The sequence below is a fragment of the Bos javanicus genome, chromosome 25 (genome assembly GCF_032452875.1).
Source record: "Bos javanicus breed banteng chromosome 25, ARS-OSU_banteng_1.0, whole genome shotgun sequence".
Classification (NCBI taxonomy): Eukaryota; Metazoa; Chordata; class Mammalia; order Artiodactyla; family Bovidae; genus Bos; species Bos javanicus.
In genome coordinates this window covers 10750743-10772656 of record NC_083892.1, presented here as the reverse complement: position 1 = coordinate 10772656, position 21914 = coordinate 10750743, and the positions used below count along the sequence as shown (strand labels likewise).

Here is a 21914-nt window from a genome sequence, read left to right as displayed (position 1 = left end):
TGATCCTGCCTCTAGACTGTGGAAAATCTCTTACTATTCTACTCAAAAATAAATTGAAGATAAACTCAGATCTTTTTTTTAATCCTTGCAGGGGGCAGGGGGTGGAAATCTGTCTATGCCAAGACCAAGCAAAATGAATGTGGGCCTCTACTTCTGGTTTGAAATATGTCACAGAGCACACATTACAATCATTCCTTCTAAGCAATCTTTCCAAGCACTTTGATTCAAAAGATGAATCATTATTGAAATGATTTTTACCCATTCACTTTGGAAAACACTCTCATGGCTGGGAGATGAGACCAAGAAAATCAGTTCAGGGATTGTAACTGATTGTTCAACAGCCCCAATTTCTCCCAACCCTGCAAGGTGCCCCTTTTCAGCAGGACTGCTCCCATCATGGGTGGTGCCTACGTCTCTACCCTCTTGACTCTAGCCAGCTTAGTGCTCTACTTTTAAGAACAGAATGTGGCAGAAATAACAAATCTGTGAGTTCTAGAGCCCAGGCATTACCCTCATGGAATAATGCCCTGAAACTACCACAGAGGAGGCCAGTCTAACTTACTGGAGGATGAGAGGCCAACGTAGGGGAAACTGAGACGCCCCAGCCAGGAGTCAGCACCAACTCCAGACGCGTGAATGGGGCCACCTTGGACCTTCCAGCTCAGTCACCAGCTGAATGCAGCCCCATGAGGGAGCCCAGGTGAAACCAGCAGAAGAACCATCCGCCAACCCACAGACTCACAAAAAAGGAATGAACTGAGGTTGTCTGTTTTAAGCTACTACATTTTGGAGCTGTTTGTTACGCAGCAGAGACAAACTGAAACAGAAGTCAGGACTGCCCTGGTGCCTGGCACTTAGGTGAGCCAGCCTGTTCATGCATTTTAATCATCAGTCTTGGGTGTGAAGCACTTTGGAGCCAATTCCAAAAAGACCAATCCATCCACTAAGTGTGACATGGTGACGTATCACCAGTGTGTCACAACGAGGAGACGACGCCAAAAGCAGGGTTCCCAGAATGGATGGAAAAGACACTCCTTCGGGTGTACAGATCCCAGCATCTCTGGGACAGTCATCAACAGTCCATGTCATTTGCATGAGGTCTCTGCTCAAGAAGGAGAGGGTGGGCCTCCTGGTGGTCCAGTGGTTAAGACTCTGCACTTCCAATGCAGGGGACACAGGTTCGATCTCTGGTCAGGGAACTAAGACCCCACATGCTCTGCAGCACAGCCAAAAAAATTTTTTAATAATTAAAAAAAAAAAAAGGAGAAGGCAAGACAGATAAAGCCAGTGTATACCAAAGACTTCACAGAATTCTGAGCTTCCCCATCATTAATAACTCCAAAGGGAAGACCATGACTACTGCCTTATTTAAGGGATTTGAGAATACCAGGATTAAGCCCTTATACCCCAAATTTCCTATTTTGCTGTTTCAATGTTCTGGATATCCCAAAAGGTTCAAGAGGCACTGTAAAACTTCTTACGAAATTAATCAGAACTGAATCCACTTTCCTTTGCCTCCCCAGAGCCTAGAGTCAAAAGCATTTCCTCTCTTTCCCCGGCCTCCACTTAAACATCTCCCCCTCAACAGGCTACATTCTCCATAGCTGGGCTTTCATCCCACTGATCAGAAGGATAATTAAACGAACAAATGGATGAAGGGACAAAGGCATGAAGGGCAACCTCCTCCGGCTTCACGTGACCATCATGCCCTCCCTCTCGGTTTGCTCTGACTGAGCTGTTGGCTTGGCTACCCTGTCATCTTCACGTCCCAGGAAGCCTCTCAGCACCCTTTCTGAGTGAATAAGAGTAAGAAAGACAAACACAAACATGAGCTGAAAACACCAGTGTATCGGATTTCACTTCCCGGGGCGCTTTCATCTCATCCCCGCCCGACCCCCGTGTCCCCGTCCTCTCTCACCGGCACTGACGTGCTTGGACACCACGGGCAAGGGGTCAGTCTCCTGCTCAGCTCTGCTGAGGATGGAGACAGCCGAGGACGCTGTGATCTCCCTGAAAAGGCTGCTCACTCCTTGCGTGGATTCCTTCAGCAAGGAGGTCACATTCTGCGTGGATTCCTTCAAGAGGTCCGAGACAGTGGGCGCAAACTTACTCTGCCCATTTAAGTCCTTGTTGTCGATGTTAATCGCGAAGAGTATGGAGTTCAGACCTACCCCCCAAAAAGGGAAAAGTCTGGAGTGTCTGCTCTTCAACAGTCACACTTCCAACACAATAAACAAGCTGCAGACGTTAGAGGACACAAGACACACTCATCTCAAACGGTGACTTAAAAAAAAAAAAAATTCCCACAAAACTGGGGTCAGGAGACATTGCTATCATGGGAGTTGAGTCTTCCAAAGTCTCTCCCTATCTGTCAGGAAGACAAACTCAAGTAAGAAGTTAGTCATGGGGAGGGGAAGGCTTAAATTCTGGGGTCGGTCTGCCTGGGCTGAGCCCCAGCACGGCCACTCAGTAGCTCTGAGACCTTGGTCAAGCCATTCATGACCTCTCTGAGCTTCAGTTTCTTTACCTATAAAACAGGGACAACAGCATCTCTTACAGAGTATTAAATACCATCATCCACCAAAATCAGCTTGGTAATCAAAAAATGACATATACACACTATTGTGCAAAACAGGTAATTAGCAGGAAGCTGCTATATAACACAGGCAGCCCAGCCTGCCATTCTGTGATGACCTAGCGGAGTGGGATAGGAACGGGGGATGGAGGATCAAGAGGGAGGGAGGGAGTGAGTGATAGTCGCTCAGTCATGTCCGACTCTCTGCGACCCCATGGACTGTAGCCCACCAGGCTGCTCTGTCCATGGAATTCTCCAGGCAAGAATATTGGAGTGGGTTGCCATTTCCTTCTAATCAAGAAGGAGGGGATATATAAAATTATGGCTATTCACCTTGTCATATGGCAGTAATCAATACAACACTGTAAAGCAATTATCCTCCAATTAAAAAAAAAAATGTGCACCAATATCATGTCCATTATATCTTCAGGCAAAAATGCACACTGGTCTCCTATGGCCTACGTACGACATCATGGCCATCTGACTTTTCCTCATCGATGGACAAGCCTAATGTAACTCAGTAGGTGGGACTCTGAAAACTTTCAGGAAAGAGAGAAAGGGGAGGCACAAAGGATTTGGAAGAAAGAAGCAAGGCACCCACTTCGGTTGCATTCACCTTTTGAGTGAGAGTCAAACGTCAGACAATTTTACAGTTCATCAACTAGCATCAAGGCAGGGCTTTCACCAGACAAATCAGATACTGACTCTCTCATCTGGTTCTTTCACAACCCTATCAGTGTGACTGCAGTGCCATCAGGATTCCCACCTTGCAGAAGAGGAAGGTAAACGTGAAAAACTCAACGGATCTGCCTCAGGCCACCTGCCAGAGGGAGGGAGAGCCAGGCTTCCGAGACGTGTCTCCTCCCCCAGTTCCCTGGATCTTTATCTCACACTTGCAAAGCCTCAGCCAAAACCCCACAACCTCACGCTTTCCCAGCCAGGGTATCACAATTCTAGATAAATGGACTCCGTGTTCTTCACCACTAAAGGAAGGATAGAGCCGAGTGATGAGTGGTCCTTTCATTCAGTGAGGGACGGGGAACCCACAGCACCCCGTGGAGTTACACATTCACTCCCAGGCAGCACCTCTGCTCACCAGGCTTCACAGGACCCCCTGCCCCGCACCCCTGGCCCTGGCCAAGCTTACCAGCCGCCATGGTGGGAAGCATGCTAGACCTTTCTTCATCCATGACAAAAGCCCAGTCTTCATAAAACGTGCTGCAAATGGAAAAGAGAGAGAGGGAATGCTCTGAACCGTCGTTCTCAGCATCCGTTAGCCAGACAATTCCTTCACATGGCTCCCTGAAAGTTCGTGCCTGTCCATGCCAACGTGGCCATGCAAGGTCTGCTGCGCTGGGTCTTCTGGTTATAAACAAAGGATTGAATGCGTATACCCTACAACTTCCTCACGGGTCCCCTGAGATCATTAGAGCCTGAGCGTACCAAGACAGGCATGAGATGGAAACGCACTACTTATGAAGCAGAAAAGGAAAAAGGGGCAAACAGTGGTGACTTTCACTCGAGCAACGTTTCTAAGAAATAAGACAGGAAATCCAAGCCAGCCCACAGGGACCCCGAGTGGACTCATACAAGAAGAGACGATTTCAGAGTGAAATTTTAGTTCCCTGGGCCCTTCAACCGAGGCATCTGTATGTAACACCAGTTTGGGCAGCAGCCTCAAAAGCCCAAACTACCCCCTGGAATGGGCTGGGAAGCTAAAAAAGCCCACAGACCTAAACGGCAGTTGTAGAGAAGGGGACCAGAAGGCCAATCGGTCATTCCATTGTCCAAGGTCATTCAGCAATAAATGGTACAGCCTGGGCTCAAAGGCAGCTCTCCCTGCCCCACGGCCCAGCTCTTTAGCCAACCCCCGGCTAAGCAATAACAAGTAAATATTCTCATCTCTGACTTCCCCACCAAGTCAGAGAACTCTAAACTAATGGAGTCAAAATTCAATTTCACTGAAGCACGGTCAGTGATGGGTGACCTGGAGTTCAGCAAAAGACCGGATACATAGCTGCCGAAGTAACTGAATACAACCAACAGAAAGAGAAAAGACAGACATCATTGTCAACATACTTAACCTGGCAAAGAAGTCAGTGGAAGCACAGACTGTGTCTTCAAGCTGGCAGTGCAGTCAGACCTCTGATCCCCAAACTGTGATTCTTTACAGACTGGAGCCAGTTTTCTTGCATGTAAATGAATTTGGTTTTCCCACACTGAATTAGAGGCTAGTGATTCAGCGAAGTACAACGGTGAGTCTTAACAGCATATTCCCTTCTATTGCTCACTGTCACATTCAACCTTGACACAGAGTACGGCTCTAAAGGACACCTGTCCCTCAGTATCCATGGGGGATCGGCTCCAGGACCCACTACGGATACCAAAGTTGAGGATGCTTGCGTACAAGAGCATAGTACAGGTAGCCCTCCAAATCTGCGAATTCTGCCACCATAGGTTCAACCAGCCACAGATCTTAAACACAGCACTCAATCCACGGCTGGTTGAGTCCACAGATGCAGAACCTGGGGATATGGATGGCAGATGGCACTTGTAAATAATCTGCTGGAAAGAGCTTTACACACACAAAAAAACTACTGTTAAGAAACATGAGTTGTTTGGTCGCTTAGTCCTGTCTGACTCTTTTGCGACCCCGTGGATTATATGCAGCCCACCAGGCTCCTCTGTCTGTGGGATTTCCCAGGCAAGAATACTGGAGTTGGGTTGCCATTTCCTTCACCAGGGAATCTTCCTGATCCAGGGATTGAACCTGCCTATCCTGCATTGGCAGGCAGATTCTTTACCGCTGAGCCACCAGGGAATCAAGAAACATGAGTGTGTTTTCTTTAGTGAAAGCTGGTTAATGCTCAGAGGTACCCGCAGACATGCACAGCCTCCCAACTCAGACATGAGTAGTCCTAGGCAGCATGTGGGTACGGTTATCTCCCGTCTTCCTGGCCCCCATCCCTCCCATTTCATCCCTACAGCTATATCACAGGCCACATCAAAGAAGAGAACCTCAAGGGTATCTTTGACACCTTAGTACACAAGCCTGGAACACCTAACACCAGAACCCCTAAACTATTGGAAGAAAGACGACCTCAAGCAGCAGAAGAAACACCAGAGGAGACCTGAGCCAGGGAACGCAGAGCAAGATATGAAATCACAGGAGTGTATCACAGCACTGATGAAATAAAGGCCAGCTTACTGAATTAAGTGACATCTCATTGTTGAGGATCTGGGCACTGCTGGGTGTGGAAGTTATTCAAGGGACTAGGGCGGAACTGATCACTGTCTCTTTGGACCATCAGGTGACACAAAACAACATGTCTGGTCCACCCGTCTCAGAGGGAAAATAATAATGTGAGAGAGGAGGAGGGAGGAAGGGAGACAGGGAGGGACGGGTAGAGAGAGGCAGACAGAGAGAGAAGTCATAACGATCAGCACGCAGGCACAACGACAGGGAAACACACCAACACGCCAGCAGAGCTCTGTCTATGCGGTTTACGAGTGATTTCAGTCTCATCCCAGCGGGTTCCACAGCATCCATCAAACGTGTCTGTCTATTCACTGATACACATTGAGTGCCTTCTCCCTATGGCTGTGGAATAACCATACCTTGCCCACCCTACTGAGTGTGACTTGCTGGCCAATAAAATACGCGTGGAAGTGAAGCTTCACGGTGGGCAGAAGCTTGGAGGGCCAGTGTTTCCCTTAGCCAGAGCCCCCTGTCTGCCTCGGCAGTCCAGAAAGCATACACAGAGATGTGCCTCTGTTAGCCTGGGTCTCTGGGATGAGACCCTCAACCCATGACAGACACGCAGCAGGCAGAAGACATGGACCTGGTGGTCTCAAGCCACTGAGGTTTCCAAAACGCTTGTTTTGGCAGCGTAACCTCACTTCTGGAATAAACTTTATGATCAAGAAAAAAAGAAAACAAAAGGATGGGAGGGGTTCTTTTTAATAACAAATGACTTCTCTCAACTTAAAACGCCCCTATTACTTTCCATCAGTTTGAGATCCACGAAGCTCTTAAAAAAAAAAAAAAAAGCCACAAGAACCATCCAGTACCCGGTGTGCAAGGAGATACACGGCAAGAGACAGGGTACTGAACACCCGACTTCTAATGAGCAAGAAATTCTGGATCTGAAAGAAACCGAGATTAAGATTCTGCCAAGAGGGGCACACGTGTCCTAAGACAACAGCTCCCTCCACACCCCAGGCCTTATTAATAACAGGCATCTATTGAGTGCCTGCTGCATGCAGTTGCCACGTGGAGGGAGCCCAACAGGCATCTTCACTTGGTCTCCAGTGGACTGTGCCCAACGGCTCAGCCAGACAAGCTGGGGCTGGAAGAGGGGAACCCAGCCATCCTGGATGCAGGCGGGCACATCCTGCGATGGTCACCCCCAGCCCCGGGGGCACCCACTCCCCCACCCTGCCCGGGTACCTGAGCCGGCCGCGGTCAGCCAGGAGCATGTGCAGGTAGCGCTCCAAGGAGTTCTCGTTGAGGGCGCAGCGCAGCCAGGCGCGGCCGCGGCCCACGTCCGAGGCGATGTGGCGCAAGGCGTGGAAGCGCTGCAGCTCGTGCTTGCTGAGCACCTCCTTCACGTAGAACCAGAACACGGGCTCTGTGGAGACAGGGGACCACGCCGTGGGGCGCACATCGCGTCCAGAGGAGCATCCAGGGGCCGTGTTGATGGTGGTAAAAGACTTACTTCTTAGCACGGAAAAGGAAGATACCGGAGAGTATACCCAAAATAAACGTAACCCCCCCTACCCAGGGAATTCCCTGGCAGTCCAGTGGTCAGGACTCAGGGCTTTCACTGCCGTGGGCCTGGGTTCGATCCCTGGTCAGAAACTAAGATCCCACAAGCTTCTTGGTGCAGGAAAAAAAAAAAAATGACCTGATCACCATCCAGAGGTGATCACTGTTAACATTTTAAAATCAATCTCTTTGCCTGCACTTTGCTTTTTTCTACAAAACTGATGTCTGTGATAGCTGAATTGTGACTCCCAAAGATAACCACATCATAAGCCCTGGAACCTGGACATCTTACCTTACATGGCACAAGGGACTCTGTAGCTGTGACTAAATTCAGGATCTTGAGATGGGGTGACTACCCTGGATAGTCTCTCTGGGCCTGACATAACCACAGGTATCTTTAAAAGAGGTAGGGGGAGGGCTTCCCTGGTGGTTCAGTGGTAAAGAAGCCACCTGCCAATCAATGCAGGGCACATGGGTTGGATCCCTGGTCCGGCAAGATCCCACATGCCTTGGAGCAACTAAGCCCATGCGCCACAACCACTGAGCCTGTGCTCTAGAGCCTGGAACCAAAACCAGTGAGCCCACATGCTTCAGCTACTGAAGCCCACTCACCCGAGAGCCCGTGCCCCCCAACCAAAGAACCCACGGCAATGAGAAGCCCGTGCACAACGAAGAGCAGCCCCTGCGCTCCACAACTAGAGAAAGCCTGTGCATAGCAACGAAGACCCAGCACAGCCAAAAACAAAAATAAATAATAAAATTTTTACAGAAAAGAGGGGTGGGGAGGGAGATCTGAGGCAGAAGGGAAGGCAGCAGCATGACCAGAGAAGCAGAGCCTGGAGTGATGCGGCCACAGCCAAGGAATGCTGGAAACTGCTAGAAGCCACCAGAAGCTGCCAGAAGCTGGAAGAGGCAAGGAACAGATCCTGCCCGGGAGCCTCCAGAAGGCACCAGCCCTGCCATCGCCTTGCCTTTAGCCCAGTGAGACTGACTCTGGACTTCTCCCTCCATAGATGTAGGAAAATTAATTTGTGTTGTTGTAAGCCACAAAGTTTGCAATAATTTGTTGGAGCAGCAGCAGCAAAAAATTAACATATCGTCATACTGTGTGCTGTATATGTATGTGTGTGCGCTCAGTCACTTCAGTCACGTCTGACTCTCTGTGACCCTATGGACTGTAGCTCGCCAGGTTCCTCTGTCCATGGGATTCTCCAGGCAAGAATACTGGAATGGGCTGCCATGCCCTCCTCCAGGGGACACGTGTACATTTATACATATATATATATACACACACACACACACACCACACATTCGTAGCTTTGTATCTGGACTTGTTTCTTTCCTTGTCTAGATCATGGACATTTTCTCCGTAACGTTTGAAGACCTTTGGAAACATGATTTTCGATGGCTCCCCAGTTAAACATAATTTATTTCATGACTGCTGGGAACATAATACAATGCCAATTTTCCCCGTGTAGTGATTTGAACATCCCTGTGCATAACTAACCGTCCTCGTTTCTAGTTCCTTCAGGGAGATTTCTGTATGTCTAATAATAGGAACAGATTTAAGGCTTTAAGGGAAAGCTAAGAAGTGTGTCTTTATCCATAAAATAGTCATCACGTCGCTTCACATCCTGCCTTTTTTGTTCATACACACACAGATTTTTTTCATAGGTGTGATTCTAGTATATACCTAATTTTGTGACCAACCTTCTTTACTTAATAGTAGTTCATCAATACTTTTCAATGCTGTCAATTATAGTAACAGCAACAACAGGGACAGACACTGCTACTTATTCAGCATTAAGTACGTACCAGCCACTGCACTCCACACTTTTCATCTAACCTCAGTCCTCTCAACCACCACAGCCGTCTCCATGTCAAAGACAAGGCTGAGACCCAGCCAAGTGAAGTAACCGGCCCAGTGATACACAGTTATAAGTGGGACAGCAAAAAGGACCTCAGAGCTGTCTCACTGTGAACCACGTCATCACACCATCTTGCAAAGTGAGGGGGACTCCCCTCCTTGAAAAGGATCGTGTTCACAATTGCTTGATGGATTCCAACCCAGGAGCTAAACAGACTCACGGACCCCTCTGAGAAGGTGACAAGATCTTTGAACCTTCCTTCCAGAAGGATGTGAATACGCACATCTCCATAAACTGGACACCAGGCTGACAAGCTGAGTCTAAGATTGCAATTTAGCTCAGGGAGCACAGACTGCCTTCTTCCTGGGAGCCATGAGCTGGGCGAAGCTATGGGCCCCCAGGTAGACAAGAAGGACGTGTCCCTAACAAGCTTCTGGTCTCGTGGGCAGGACAACAGGTGAGGAGGTCTTCAGGGGAATGCCTCTGGGCAGGTCCCTCAAGCATGCTAAGCTTCAGACTCCTCTCTCTTAACAGAAGCCCCCAAGTGTAGACTCCCCCAGGGTTTCTGGGGTAACTGGAGAAAAGGGAGATAAAACACTGAGCGTGACGTCCAGCCCATGGTGACCAACCACTGTTTGCTAAAGAATTACCTTCTTATCCGAGAACATACAGGTTGTTTCCTCTTTTCCTTTTTCTTTTCACGGCATCTAAATGTGTACATACGTACACGTGTGTGTGTGCATTCGTGGATCAAGTCAATCTCTGAAATCATTTCAAAGAAACATCCCAAGAAGGACTGGTAAAACCACCAGCAGAGTGGATCACTCAGAATGCCTTCTCTCAGTCCCTAAATGCCAAACTAACCCCCTTCTGAAACCCACTAGTTACTTCTTTAAAATTTTAACTCAGTTGCAGCATGTGGGATCTAGTTCCCTGACCAGAGATCGAGCCTGTGCCCCCTGCATTGGGAGCATGGAGTCTCAGCCACTGGACCACCAGGAAGGTGCCCCGAAACCCATTAGATCAGTGCAAACCACACAAATGCATAACTTTTCTTTTAACATGTTTCCTATTTAAAAGTTAAAATTTTTTCTTTTAAAAAAAATTGGCCTAGGCAGCAAAGTGTTGCATGAAATCACTCTGTGTCAGTGTCTGTACATAAAGATAGAATAAAGTGAAGGAAGGCTTCTACTTGAAGCCTCTCTCAGAAACCAAGACAGGACATTTGCTGAGAGTATTGGGGCCAGCCGGCCAGCCAGCCAATAACTTGCATCGTAACCCACCAGACAACCATCAGTACATCCAGCATGACTTCAGTCCAGAGACTCTCATCTGCATCCTGTCTTTTCTGAAACTGCAGTCACCTCCCTCTGACCTTGAAAACACACGGAACACTTCAAGGCGTGTTTTCATCTTTCCATTTCTAAATTGCTTACCACTCCGGAATCCTTCTAAAGCTCGCCTGAATGATGCGGCTGCTGATCATCAATATCCCAGCAGGGCTCCGCTCCCACTGCCAGAATTAACGTGGTCTACTTAAAGCGCAGCTCACCTGCCACTTAACACTGCGGTGTCCATAATTTAATTGGGGCGTATACACTGATTGCTTACAACTGGAGGCTGATTCCAAAAGCGGGTGAGGGCTTCTGGTTCTCCCAGCTCCTGAAAGCCATCTGCTGACAAGAACAAGAGCCAGGAGGGGAGCACTAAGGTGAGCTACCTGGGGGTACCTGCTGACAGAGGATGACAGAGAATTTTTGCAAAGTTTCAACACTAACCGATGCCAATTCAAATAATGCACTTTGGCGGACAAAAACCCTGGCTCAAATTCTAGTTCAGGCCTTGCGTGACCCTGGGCGACTTATTCTGTCCTTCATTTTCTTCATCTGTAAAATGGGGATTACTACCTGCCTTTGAGGTTTGAGATGAGGGGAGAAAACTGAGAAAATAAAGCATGTGCATGAAGTACTTCACGGCCAAGACAGGCGAAGAGCAAGCCTTGCCCTTTCCTCTGGCCCATGTGCCTCTCTTTCCCAGGGGATCTGTGTTCCATTCGCTTCTCTGTAAGGTGCCTTTAGCGCTACAGGGCTCGGCAGGTGACCCGGGCTGAGCAACCACCTGGCCACAGCAGGGCGGGCGCCTCAAATCGCCTTACTCAGCGCCCCCTCGTTCTGGCCCTGCTTGACATTTTGTATGACTTTTGTGTGACCTTCGTGTGATGGAGTCTTTTCTGGGTTTTCATTTTTTTAATATTATATAAAAATATGATTGATCTTGATTGCTGAGGGTTTGGGGAGCTCCCTGCAATTCTCTGCCTAAAGTGAGTATTCCCCTGGCCTCACCCTGGTCCCAGCCCTGGACCAGTGGGCCCTCCCCATGACTCTACCTGAACCACTAGAAGAGAGGCCTTGTCTCTTTTCAGAGTGAAGTCAGCAGACAACAACCGAAGGGCCAGATTCAGCAGCCCCATCAATGTGTGTGCAAATAAAGTTTTATGGGGATGCAGTCACGGCCTTTGTTCACAAGTCGTCTGTAGCTGCGTTCCTGCTACAAAGGCAGAGCTGCCAGAAAAACTTACAGCCCACAAAGCCTGAAGTGCTGTACTCGCTGCTCGGTCCCGTAAGGAAGGAGTTTGCTAACTTCTGTGCTAGAGGCAGGAACTCGTCACAGCCATGGCAATCTGGAGCTTCCTGGGGCCACTGTACCCTCTCATGTAGAGTGGCCCACCCAGAGAAGTGGTGATGAGAGAGATCCAGGGACAGACGTGGGGGATGCTGAGCCCCTGAATCCGGCTCCACCCCTAGGTTTCTTATTTACTGAAGTCAGGAAGTGCCCTTTTCTGCTTCGGGCTGTCTGCGAGTCTGGCTGTCACTTGCAACTAGAAGAAGCCTAATGCAGGGAGCACGGGCATGTTCTTCAATCACCTGACAATCATTTCGGGGGGACCCACCACATGGCAGGCTCTGGGGGGGGTGGGGATATCCCTCAAAATTAAACAAGAAACAGGGCCTCCTGCAGCAGTCCAGTGGTTAAGACTCTGCCTTCCCATGTAGGGCGCGCGAGTTCAACCCCTGGTCGAGGAACTAAGGTCCACATGCTATGGGGTATGACCGAAAACCTTAAAAATAAAATTAAAATAAACAAACAAACAAAAAAAGCACCACTCAACAAAAAACAGAAAACACAGAGACAAGGAGCTAGGCTCCCCGTAAACAACAAAGGACAATTCAGTCTGGAGGTACAGACAGCCGGTTGGAAGGCTCTGTCGTGGGCAGAACACCCACCCTCCTGGCCTTCGCCTCACTGTCTCAGGGCACTGTCACCTCTCTGCTATCGTTCAGTCACTCAGTCGGGTCCGACTCTTTGCAACCCCAGGGACTGCAGCACGCCAGGCTTCCCTGTCCTTCACTATCTCCCGGAGTTTGCTCAAACTCATGACCATTGAGTCGGTGATGCCACCCAGCTATCTCATCCTCTGTCGCCCCCTCCTCCTCTTGCCCCCAGTCTTTCCCAGCATCAGGGTCTTTTCCAGTGAGTCAGCTCTTTGCATCAGGTGGCCACTCTGGGCCTTGCATTCACGACGGGAACAGAAGAAAGAAGTTAAGATAAAGCCAGCTCTATTACCTCGTTTTTTTCAGACAAGAATAAATGCACACAAGAAAAAAAAAAAGAATAAATGCACACAAGAGAGTGAAGAACATGTCAAGACTGGCTAAACCGCTCATGAGCTTTGACCTAGAGAAGGACACCCCACAGCCCCAAGCACAATCAGGGCTATAATAAGCCAAAGAAGAAAAGAGGGATGGATTTTTCAGTAGGAAGCCAACAGAATCAGCCATACATAGTATCAACCATTCCAGGAACAAAAGGCAAGCCAAGCGCTTCCACGTTTCCACCTGAGACCTGGGTGACCACAGGCGTCCTCAAAGCCCGCTCACACCTCAGTGAGCCTGACGACAAGACACAAGTTCACTGGCAAAGCCGAGTTTCCAATGAGGGGCCGTGGCTTTCTCACTTGGCCATGACTCAATCAGCCACAAGGCCGCCTCCTGGAACTAGAACACAGGGACTGAGCTTTGACCACGAAGAACACATGCTAAAGACTCATACAAAACATGTAAACTTGAAACTTTTTTGCTCTCTTAAATTGTAGCAAAACATGCATAATAAAATTTACCACCTTAACCATTTCAAGTGTATAATTCAGTGACATGAAATACATTCACAAAGTCATGCAACCACCACCACTCTCCATTTCCAGAACTTTTCATCACTGAAACAGAAACCTCACAGCCATTAAACACTAACACTCTCCCCATCCTCCCTCCCATATCCCGCCCCCCGTAAACCTCTATTCCACATACTTTCTCTCTCTATGAATTTGACTATTCTAGATTCTACGTATAAGTGGAATCACACAACATGTGATCTTTTGTGTCTGACAACTCTCACTTAGTATGTTTTTAAGGCTCATCCATGTTATAGTAAGTAGCAGCCTGTCTTCTTATGACTGAATACTATTCCATTATAAATAGTATGGGCTTCCCAGATGGCTCCATCGTGAAGAGTCTGCCCGCCAATGCAGGCAATGCAGATTTGATTCCTGGGTTGGGGAGATCCCCTGGAGAAGGGAATGGCAACCCACTCCAGTATTCTTGCCTGGAGAATCCCATGGAAAGAGGAGCCTGGAGGTCTACAGTCCATGTGGTTGCAAGAGTCAGACACGACTGAGTGGCTGAGCACAAACATACTCAGAGTAAACACCACACTTCGTTATCCATTCACCTGTCAATGCACGTTTGGGTTCTCGTTTCTTCGTTTTGGCTCCTGTGAATAACCCTGCTATGAATATTTGTGATTCCCTGCTTTCAGTTTTTTTAGGTCTGCAACTAGGAAAAGAATTGCAGGATTGTTTGGTAAATCTGTGCTTAATTTTTTGAGAAGCCATCAAAGTATTTTCCACATTGGCTATACCGTTTTACATTCTGAAACTGAAATTAACTCTGTGATTAAATTCCCTTTCAGTTAGGAAAACAAACTTGCCAGTAAAGGCAACTTAGCCACTGTCCTGTTTTTTGTTTTTTTTTTCAATTGTAGTAAAATTCACTGAATATAAAATTCAGCATTTTAAAGTGTATAATTCAGAACTTGATGCATTTTTAAAGAATAAATAAACACACAATGATCTGAGATTGCTTTTGAAGACTTCAGGAGATTTAAACGTAAACATCCCTACTGACTCTAAAGAACAAGCGCCAATTATCTTGGTGGGGGTGAACGGAAATTACAGAAATAAAGCAAGGAAAGGAGGGTGAACTGGCACTTACTGCCCAGACGGGACCTGGCTGCCTGCTCCCTCTCCCTCTCCGCCTCACCTCATCCCACTCTCGCTGTCACTCACCCTGCGACAATCCCCCGGGTCTCCTGGCTGCTCGCCAACAAGCCAAGCTTGCTCCATCCCAGGGCCCACCCAGTCACAAAATCAGAAACCACACGAGCTAGCCCACTGAAGGAGCTTCACATAAGACATCTGTTACAGAGACCGTGGAAGCCAAAAAGCGAATAGGAGATACCGAGGGAACCCAGAGACAACCGACGTCAGACATCCAAACCGTTTTGGACTTCACGGGTGGTCCAGTGGTTAAGAACTCCATGCTCCCAATGTGAGGGGCACAGCCAGTGCGGGGGGGACACGGGTTCGATTCCTGGTCGGGGAAGATCCTGCATGCCATGTGTCGTGGCCAAAACAAAAAAGGACCCAACCCTAGAGCCAGAGGAACCAAAGGCGGTACCAGGTGATGCTACCGTGGCTGTGGGTACCAGCTGGACTGTGGCAGAGGGACCAAGGGGTAAAGTTGGGGAACCGGCAGCAGAGGGGGGACCTCCACGGACCACAGGAAGCACTCACTGCTAGAGATGCCCCCACCCCCAATCAAGCTGCTTCCCTGTCCTCTCACCTGCCCCCCGCACCACCACCTCCCACCGAAAGGATGGGCGAGGGGGCCTGGGAAACAGAGCTTGCACGGGAAGGCAGGGAGTCAACTGGAGAGCAAACACACGACTGACTGCTGCAGGAGTGAGTGTGTGTGTGTGTGTGTGTGTGTGTGTGTGTGTGTGTGGTGTGGGTGTGTGTGTGTTTTAGGCAAGAAAAAAATTTTTTTTAATTTTAATTGGAGGCTAATTACTTTACAATATTGTGGCAGTTTTTGCCATACATTGAACTTGTTGAACTACCTGGGATTCCTTCTCGCAATAACAGGACAGCTAACCCCCTCCCTTCCTTTGGGCTCTATTCTAATGTCCCCATCTGACTACTCCATAAAGAAGAGGAAAACATCCACCATGGCAGACTGCTGGTGGCTCATCTAACTCTGTCCTCGCTTCCACCTGAACCCACAGACGGACCACACGTCCCAGCCTGCTCCACGGGGGCAACGTGCCTCACAGGTGCCGCCTCTCCCTGGCGCCCTCCTCACTCATCTCTGGGGGCTGTCTGGCCCTGGGAGCAGCTGGCGTCTGGGTTCCCAGCTCTAACACCTCAGCCCGGCACAGCTGGCCCTTGTCCACGTGACACAGGGGTCCACGTGGCACCTCCTTCATGCTCCCAGTGGGAACATCCTCCAGCACTTCCCAAACCTGTGCCCCGTTTTCCTCTAGGGGTGTGCTCCATACTCCGTGCAAGATCCATTTTCACACTGACAGGGTGAAGGACCCACGGAACCAACAGACTGGACAATAACTCTAAACTGACAACTCTGGGCCCAGGTTTGAGCCTTTTGAAAAAAAAAAAACTATTCACTTGGCAGCATCAGGTCTTAGTTGTGGTATGCTGCTGCTGCTGCTGCTGCTAAGTCGCTTCAGTTGTGTCCGACTCTGTGCGACCCCATAGACGGAAGCCCACCAGGCTCCTCTGTCCAAAGGATTCTCTAGGCAAGAACACTGGAGTGGGTTGCCATTTCCTTCTCCATGGTTGTGGCATGTCGGATCTTAATTCCCCAACCAGGGATCAAACCCACATCCCCTGCACTGGAAGGCAGATTCCCAGCCGCTGGACCACCAGGGAAGTCTCCGGGTCTGAGACTTAACATACCGGACATCAAGATTAAACACCTCTGAAATAGCCAGAGGTCCCCTCCGGCCAAGAGGCACCAGTCTGGCTACAGCAGATCCTAATATGTGCATGCTAAGTTGATCAGTCATGTCCAACTCTTTGTGACCCCATCGTCTGTAGCCTGCCAGGCCCCTCTGTCCATGGGACTCTTCAGACAAGAATATTGGAGTGGGTAGCCATTCCCTTCTCCAGGGGATCTTCCCGACCCAGGAATCAAACCCGTGTCTCTTACGACTCTTGCATTAGCAGGCAGGTTCTTTACCACTAGCGCCACCAGGGAAACCCCAGATCCTAGTATCCTGGGGCAGTTTTGTTCCCCTTTCTAAGTGGCCACTGGCCCAAGCCCTCAGCCACCCCAGCAGTCAAGGACCCTCCCCAGGACTCTGTGGACACTGCCTGAATCTAGCATCTCACTGGTTAACAGCTCACCCATGGGGCAGCACACTGGCTCCCTCCCTAAGGCCAGCATTTCCCCTCCAGCTGCTGAACATTTTTATTGCCAATCTGGACATCTTCTCTGCCCCTTCGGCAAACATCCTCCCAATGTCTCTTTCACCAGACCTAGCTGATTTGCAAGTTTTCGAATTCACCAGAGAAATAAAAACAGGGAACTGAAAACATGACGGGATGGAAGGCTGGGTAGGGTGGACTTCCCCTCACGGTCAGAAGGAGGGGCCCAGGGCTCTCCTGGCACAGGCGGCTTCCTCCACAAATAATTTTCTACAGAAATGAAATTGTTACCCAAGGTGACATGGTGAAGCAAAATATAAACTCAGATTTGATTTAAATGCAATCAACCATTTTCAAAAATCCCCACCGAGGATCACGGGAGTTGGTTTCTCTAATTTTAGAGTTGGGGGTATATTAATACCACCTGCTTTCAACTGTGAAGATGCACAGACAGAAGGGGCGGGGCTTGGCACCCCAGGAGAATGAGCAGCAAGACCTGAAGTCTGGGTCCTCCAGTCATTATTCCGAATGCAGTCTTTCTATGGCCAGGTCCTTCTAGTACACCGGAGCTGCAATGTGAGCAAGAATGGACCCAGCCCCGGACCACCGAGAGAGGGAGACAAGAAAACAGGTGGCATCATACTGAGGACTCAGGACTACTGGGGGGCGTAGGGCGGGACGGGTGGCAGGAGCCTAGAGGGGGGGCACTGTCAGGCTGAACTGGTGGGGAGCTCGTGAATGACTTTGAGAGATATCTGAAACTTCAAGAGAGAAGAGATCAAAACCACCATGAGATATCACCTGGCAGCTGGCAGAATGGCTACCACCAGAAAGAACACAAATAGCTCTTGGGCTCAGATGTAAGTGGTGGCAACCTGGCGAAATGCACCAAGGAGGTCAGAATCATGAGCAAATACGGGGCCCGTCACGATGCCTCCCTCAGGAAGACGGTGAAGAAGACCGACACCAGCCAGCACGCCAAGCACACCTGCTCCTTCTGTGGCAAAACCAAGAAGAGACGAGCCGTGGGCACTCGGCACTGCGGTTCCTGTGTGAGAACAGCAGCTGGTGGTGCCCGGACCTTCACCACCACCTCTGCCGTCACAGTCAAGGCTGCATCAGAAAGAAGACTAAGGAGCTGAAGGAGCAGGAGAAGTACCACCGGATAGTGTTGTTAGCTTCCCAGGTGGCGCTAGTGGTAAAGAGCCCGGCTGCCAATACGGGAGATGCAAAGGACGGTGGGTTGGATCCTTGGGTCAGGAAGATCCCCTGAAGAAGGAAATGGCAACCCACTCCAGTATTCTTCCCAGGAGAATTCCATGGACAGAGGAGCCTAGTGGGCTACAGTCCATGGGGGCGCAAAGAATCAGACACAACTAAGCAACTAATACTTTCACTTTTAGCCTATAATAAATAGGTTAATTTATGTAACGAAATGTTAAAACACACACACACAAGTAACAATGTTGGTGAAGACATGGAGAAATTGGAACTCTTATGTGTTATGGAGAAACTGGAACTCTTGTGCATTGCTGGTGGGAATTTTAAAAGCATCCAGTATGGAAAACAGTATGGTGGCTCTTCAAAAAACTAAACGTAGAATTACCATGTGATCCAGCCATCTACTTAAGCTTGAACAATTATTTGTACACCCATGTTCGCGGCTGCACTTTTCACAATAGCCAATAAGCAGAAGTAACCCATTGACAGATGAGTGGATAAACAAAGAGTGCTCTATCCATGCAATGGATTATTACCTAACCTTAAAAGAGAAGGAAATGCTGAAACATGCTACAAATGCATGAACCTTGAAGACATTATGCTAAGTGAAATAAGCCAAATACAAAAGCACAAATACTACCTGACTTTACTTACATGAAGGACCTAAAGTAATCACATTCATAGAGACATAGACTGGTGGTTGCCAGGGGTTAGGGGAAGGTAAATGGAGAGTTGTTATTTAATAGGGGAGGCGTTTCAATTTGGGAAGATGAAAAGGTTCTGAAGATGGATGGTGGTGATGGCTGTATAATGTGAATGCACTCAATGCCTTTTAACTGTACACTTAAAAATGGTTAAAATGGACGTTTTAATGGTGTGGATACTTTTTTGATCTTTTCAAGGAGATTAAACCAGTCCATCCTAAAGGAAATCAGTCCTGAATATTCATTGGAAGGACTCATGCTGAAGCTAAAGCTCTAATACTTTCACCTGATGCGAAGAACTGAGAGACTGGAAAAGACCCTGATGCTGGGAAAGACTGAAGGCAGAGCAGAAGGGGATAACAAAGGATGAGATGGTTGGATGGCATCACCAACTCAATGGACATGAGTTTGAGCAAGCTCTAGGAATTGGTGATGGACAGGGAAGCCTGCAGTGCTGCAGTCCATGGGGTCGCAAAGAGTCGGACACGACTGAGCGACTGAACTTTATGACAATTTTTAAAAGATAAAGAGAAAAAATAGAAGTTTGAGCAGCTGCAGGGGAAGGAGGAGGCTGGGAGGAAGCCCGAGGGCTGGCCAGGGGACCTGGGTGAAGGGCAGAGCCATGCACTAAGCAGGGAGCACAGGAGCAAACATGGGGGTGAGGGTAGGGATGACGACTCAGTCATGTAGACTCTCACAAGCCCTTGGTACATTCAAATGGAGACACTCAGGAGAAAGACCAGGAGTTGACCTGCAGGAGGTATAACTTAATCAACACATAGACAGCAATTTTCACCATGAAATTCAGACAGTACGTATAGAAATAAGAGTCAACAACAGAATCCAAGAATACATACGTGCTAAGTCACTTCAGTCATATCAGACTCTTTGCAACCCCATGGACTGCAGCCTACTAGGCTCCTCTGTCCATGGGATTCTCCGGGCAAGAACACGAGTGGGTTGCCAAGTCCTCCTCCAGGGGACCTTCCCAACCCAGGGATCAAACCTAAGTCTCTTATGTATCCTGCTTTGGCAGGAAGATTCTGGGAAGCCCAATCCAAGTATAAGTAATATTTAATGTCTGAGGGTATAGAAGTGATATGCCAGGAAGGATCTTCAGAGAAGTAGAAAGTGTGCCAAGAGGTTGGGCCATGGCATTATAGGAGAGAGAAGACAAAGTGTCAAGGTCGGAGGTGACAAAGGCTGCTGAGCAAATAAGGAAAATTACATTTTAGTTTTACAAGACGGGCATCTCAATAATAAATGTGCCTCTGGTATGTTCAGAATCAGGCCTATCACCTTGAAACAGACTGCCAACACATAACCTGATGGTGATCTACAAGAACATCAAATTCCAAGGTAATGCCATTGAAATGCCACTTTTATAACTGAGTGGGTCCCCTCAAAATTCATCTATTGAAATTCTAACCCCCAAAGATGACAAGATTAGGATATGGGGCTTCGAGTGGACTTTGGTGATGAGGGTGGCACCCTCGTGAATGGGATTAAAAGAGGCTCCTTCTAACACATGAGAGCACAATGAGAAGGCACAGGCTATGAACCAGCAAAAGGAAGCAATTCGAGAGTGACCACGGCCCAAGGCACCTCAGGAATCGTGAGAAACAGTGCTGTGCACACTGAACAATCCCCTTCCTTCCCACCGAAGGATATTTACTGAGCATAATTTTATTGAAGAACCCATATACTTCTAGACACCATGCCAGGAGCTGGAAAGTCAGGAGGAAGTGAAACAGACACGGTGCCTGGCACGCCCAGCGCGCACCATCTAGCGGGGTAAATGGACCATAGACATCTGAACACAGTGTGGCAACAGGTTTTGGCGGCATCCTCTGACCTTTGTTCTCGAAGACAGGGCTTGGCACACTTTTGCTGTAAAGAACGCGCTAATATCTACTTAAGACTTTATGGGCCACATGGCCTCAGTCACAACTTTTGCCTAAAAGCAGCCACAGACAGTAAACACATGAATGTTTGTGACTGTGTTCCAACAGAACTTCATTCACAAAAGCAGGAGGTGGGACATGGTTTGCTGACCTTTACACTGAGTGATACTAACTTACTCAATACTTACTGCTTAATTTACTCACAAGTTCAAACTGGGGTGATTGTGATATTTCAGAGAGTCCTCTTTCTGGAAACAATATGCCATTAAGAATAAAATCGGGAGCTTCAGGGAATTCTCTGGTGGTCCAGTGGCTAGGACTCCAGGTTCCCAATGCAACGGGGCCCAGATTCCATCCCTGGTGGGGGAACTAGAGCCCACATGCCGCAACCAGGACCACGAGCAGACAAATAAATAAAGTCAGGAGCTTTATTTAAAAGTCAGGAGAGCTTTTTTTTTGAAGTCGGGTGCTTCAGAATCACAATCATGTAGGCCTGAATAGAAATTCCAGCTCTGCTACTTTTGGCTCTGGTACATTAATGAAATTATTTCATTTCTTTGAGCCTCATTTTTTTTTTTATCTGTAAAATGGGGATGCTGTCATTCACTCTGCATAATCATTTCAACAATAAAATGGAAAAATGAGCACAGTCTGACAAACCCCCTAGGTCACAGAGCTGCTCAACATGAGTCACCAGCAAACACTAAGAAAGCCAGGCCTGCGGTTCAAGGAAAGGAGCAGAAAACACCCAGGTGTCATTTCTAGGATGAACGTGTTTGAATGTGCTAATCACATCATTCCTCCCATTTCTGGCACACAGGCTCTGACTCTTCTTAAGTTGTCTTGCTTTTCTCTCTCATTTAAGTTAGGATGATTTTGGATACAAGTAAAAAGAAATCCAACTTAAAGTGCCTTAAAATATTAAGGAATTAATTATCTCACATAACACTAAGTCCAGGGTTGGTTGATTCGGTAGCTCAGTGACATTATCAGGGGCCAGGTATTTTCCATCGTTCTGAGATCCCATCCTGAGTGTACTGACTTTCGTCTTCAGACTTGTTCCATCCTCATAAGATCACTGCCACAGCTCCAAACATCACACAGGTCTCACACAACAACCCATGGCCATAAGATAAGCCTTTCTGTGTCTTCATTTAAATTGCAAGAGGCCTTCTCAGAAGCCTCTTGGCAGACCTCTCCTTCCTTCCCGTTGGTCAGGATTGCATCTCAGGCCTTCTCCTACATCAAGTACTAGCAGCGTGGAATTCGTTACAGCTGGCCTGATCTCATCCAGATTCACTCCCCCCGCAGCC

At 48.3% G+C, this 21914-nt stretch overlaps 1 protein-coding gene across 4 annotated transcripts in view; it reads right to left on the bottom strand.

Annotated features, from left to right (window-relative positions):
* The window catches only part of SNX29 (sorting nexin 29), a 599088-nt gene that overhangs the window by 521896 nt on the left and 55278 nt on the right, over positions 1 to 21914 (bottom strand). For all 4 annotated transcript variants that reach the window (XM_061402536.1, XM_061402537.1, XM_061402539.1 and 1 more), the window contains 3 exons: positions 7026 to 7206; positions 3723 to 3793; positions 1919 to 2167 (listed from right to left, as the gene is read on the bottom strand). In XM_061402536.1, coding sequence (XP_061258520.1) covers positions 1919 to 2167; positions 3723 to 3793; positions 7026 to 7206 — 501 coding nt within the window. The remainder of the gene's footprint in view (positions 1 to 1918; positions 2168 to 3722; positions 3794 to 7025; positions 7207 to 21914) is intronic.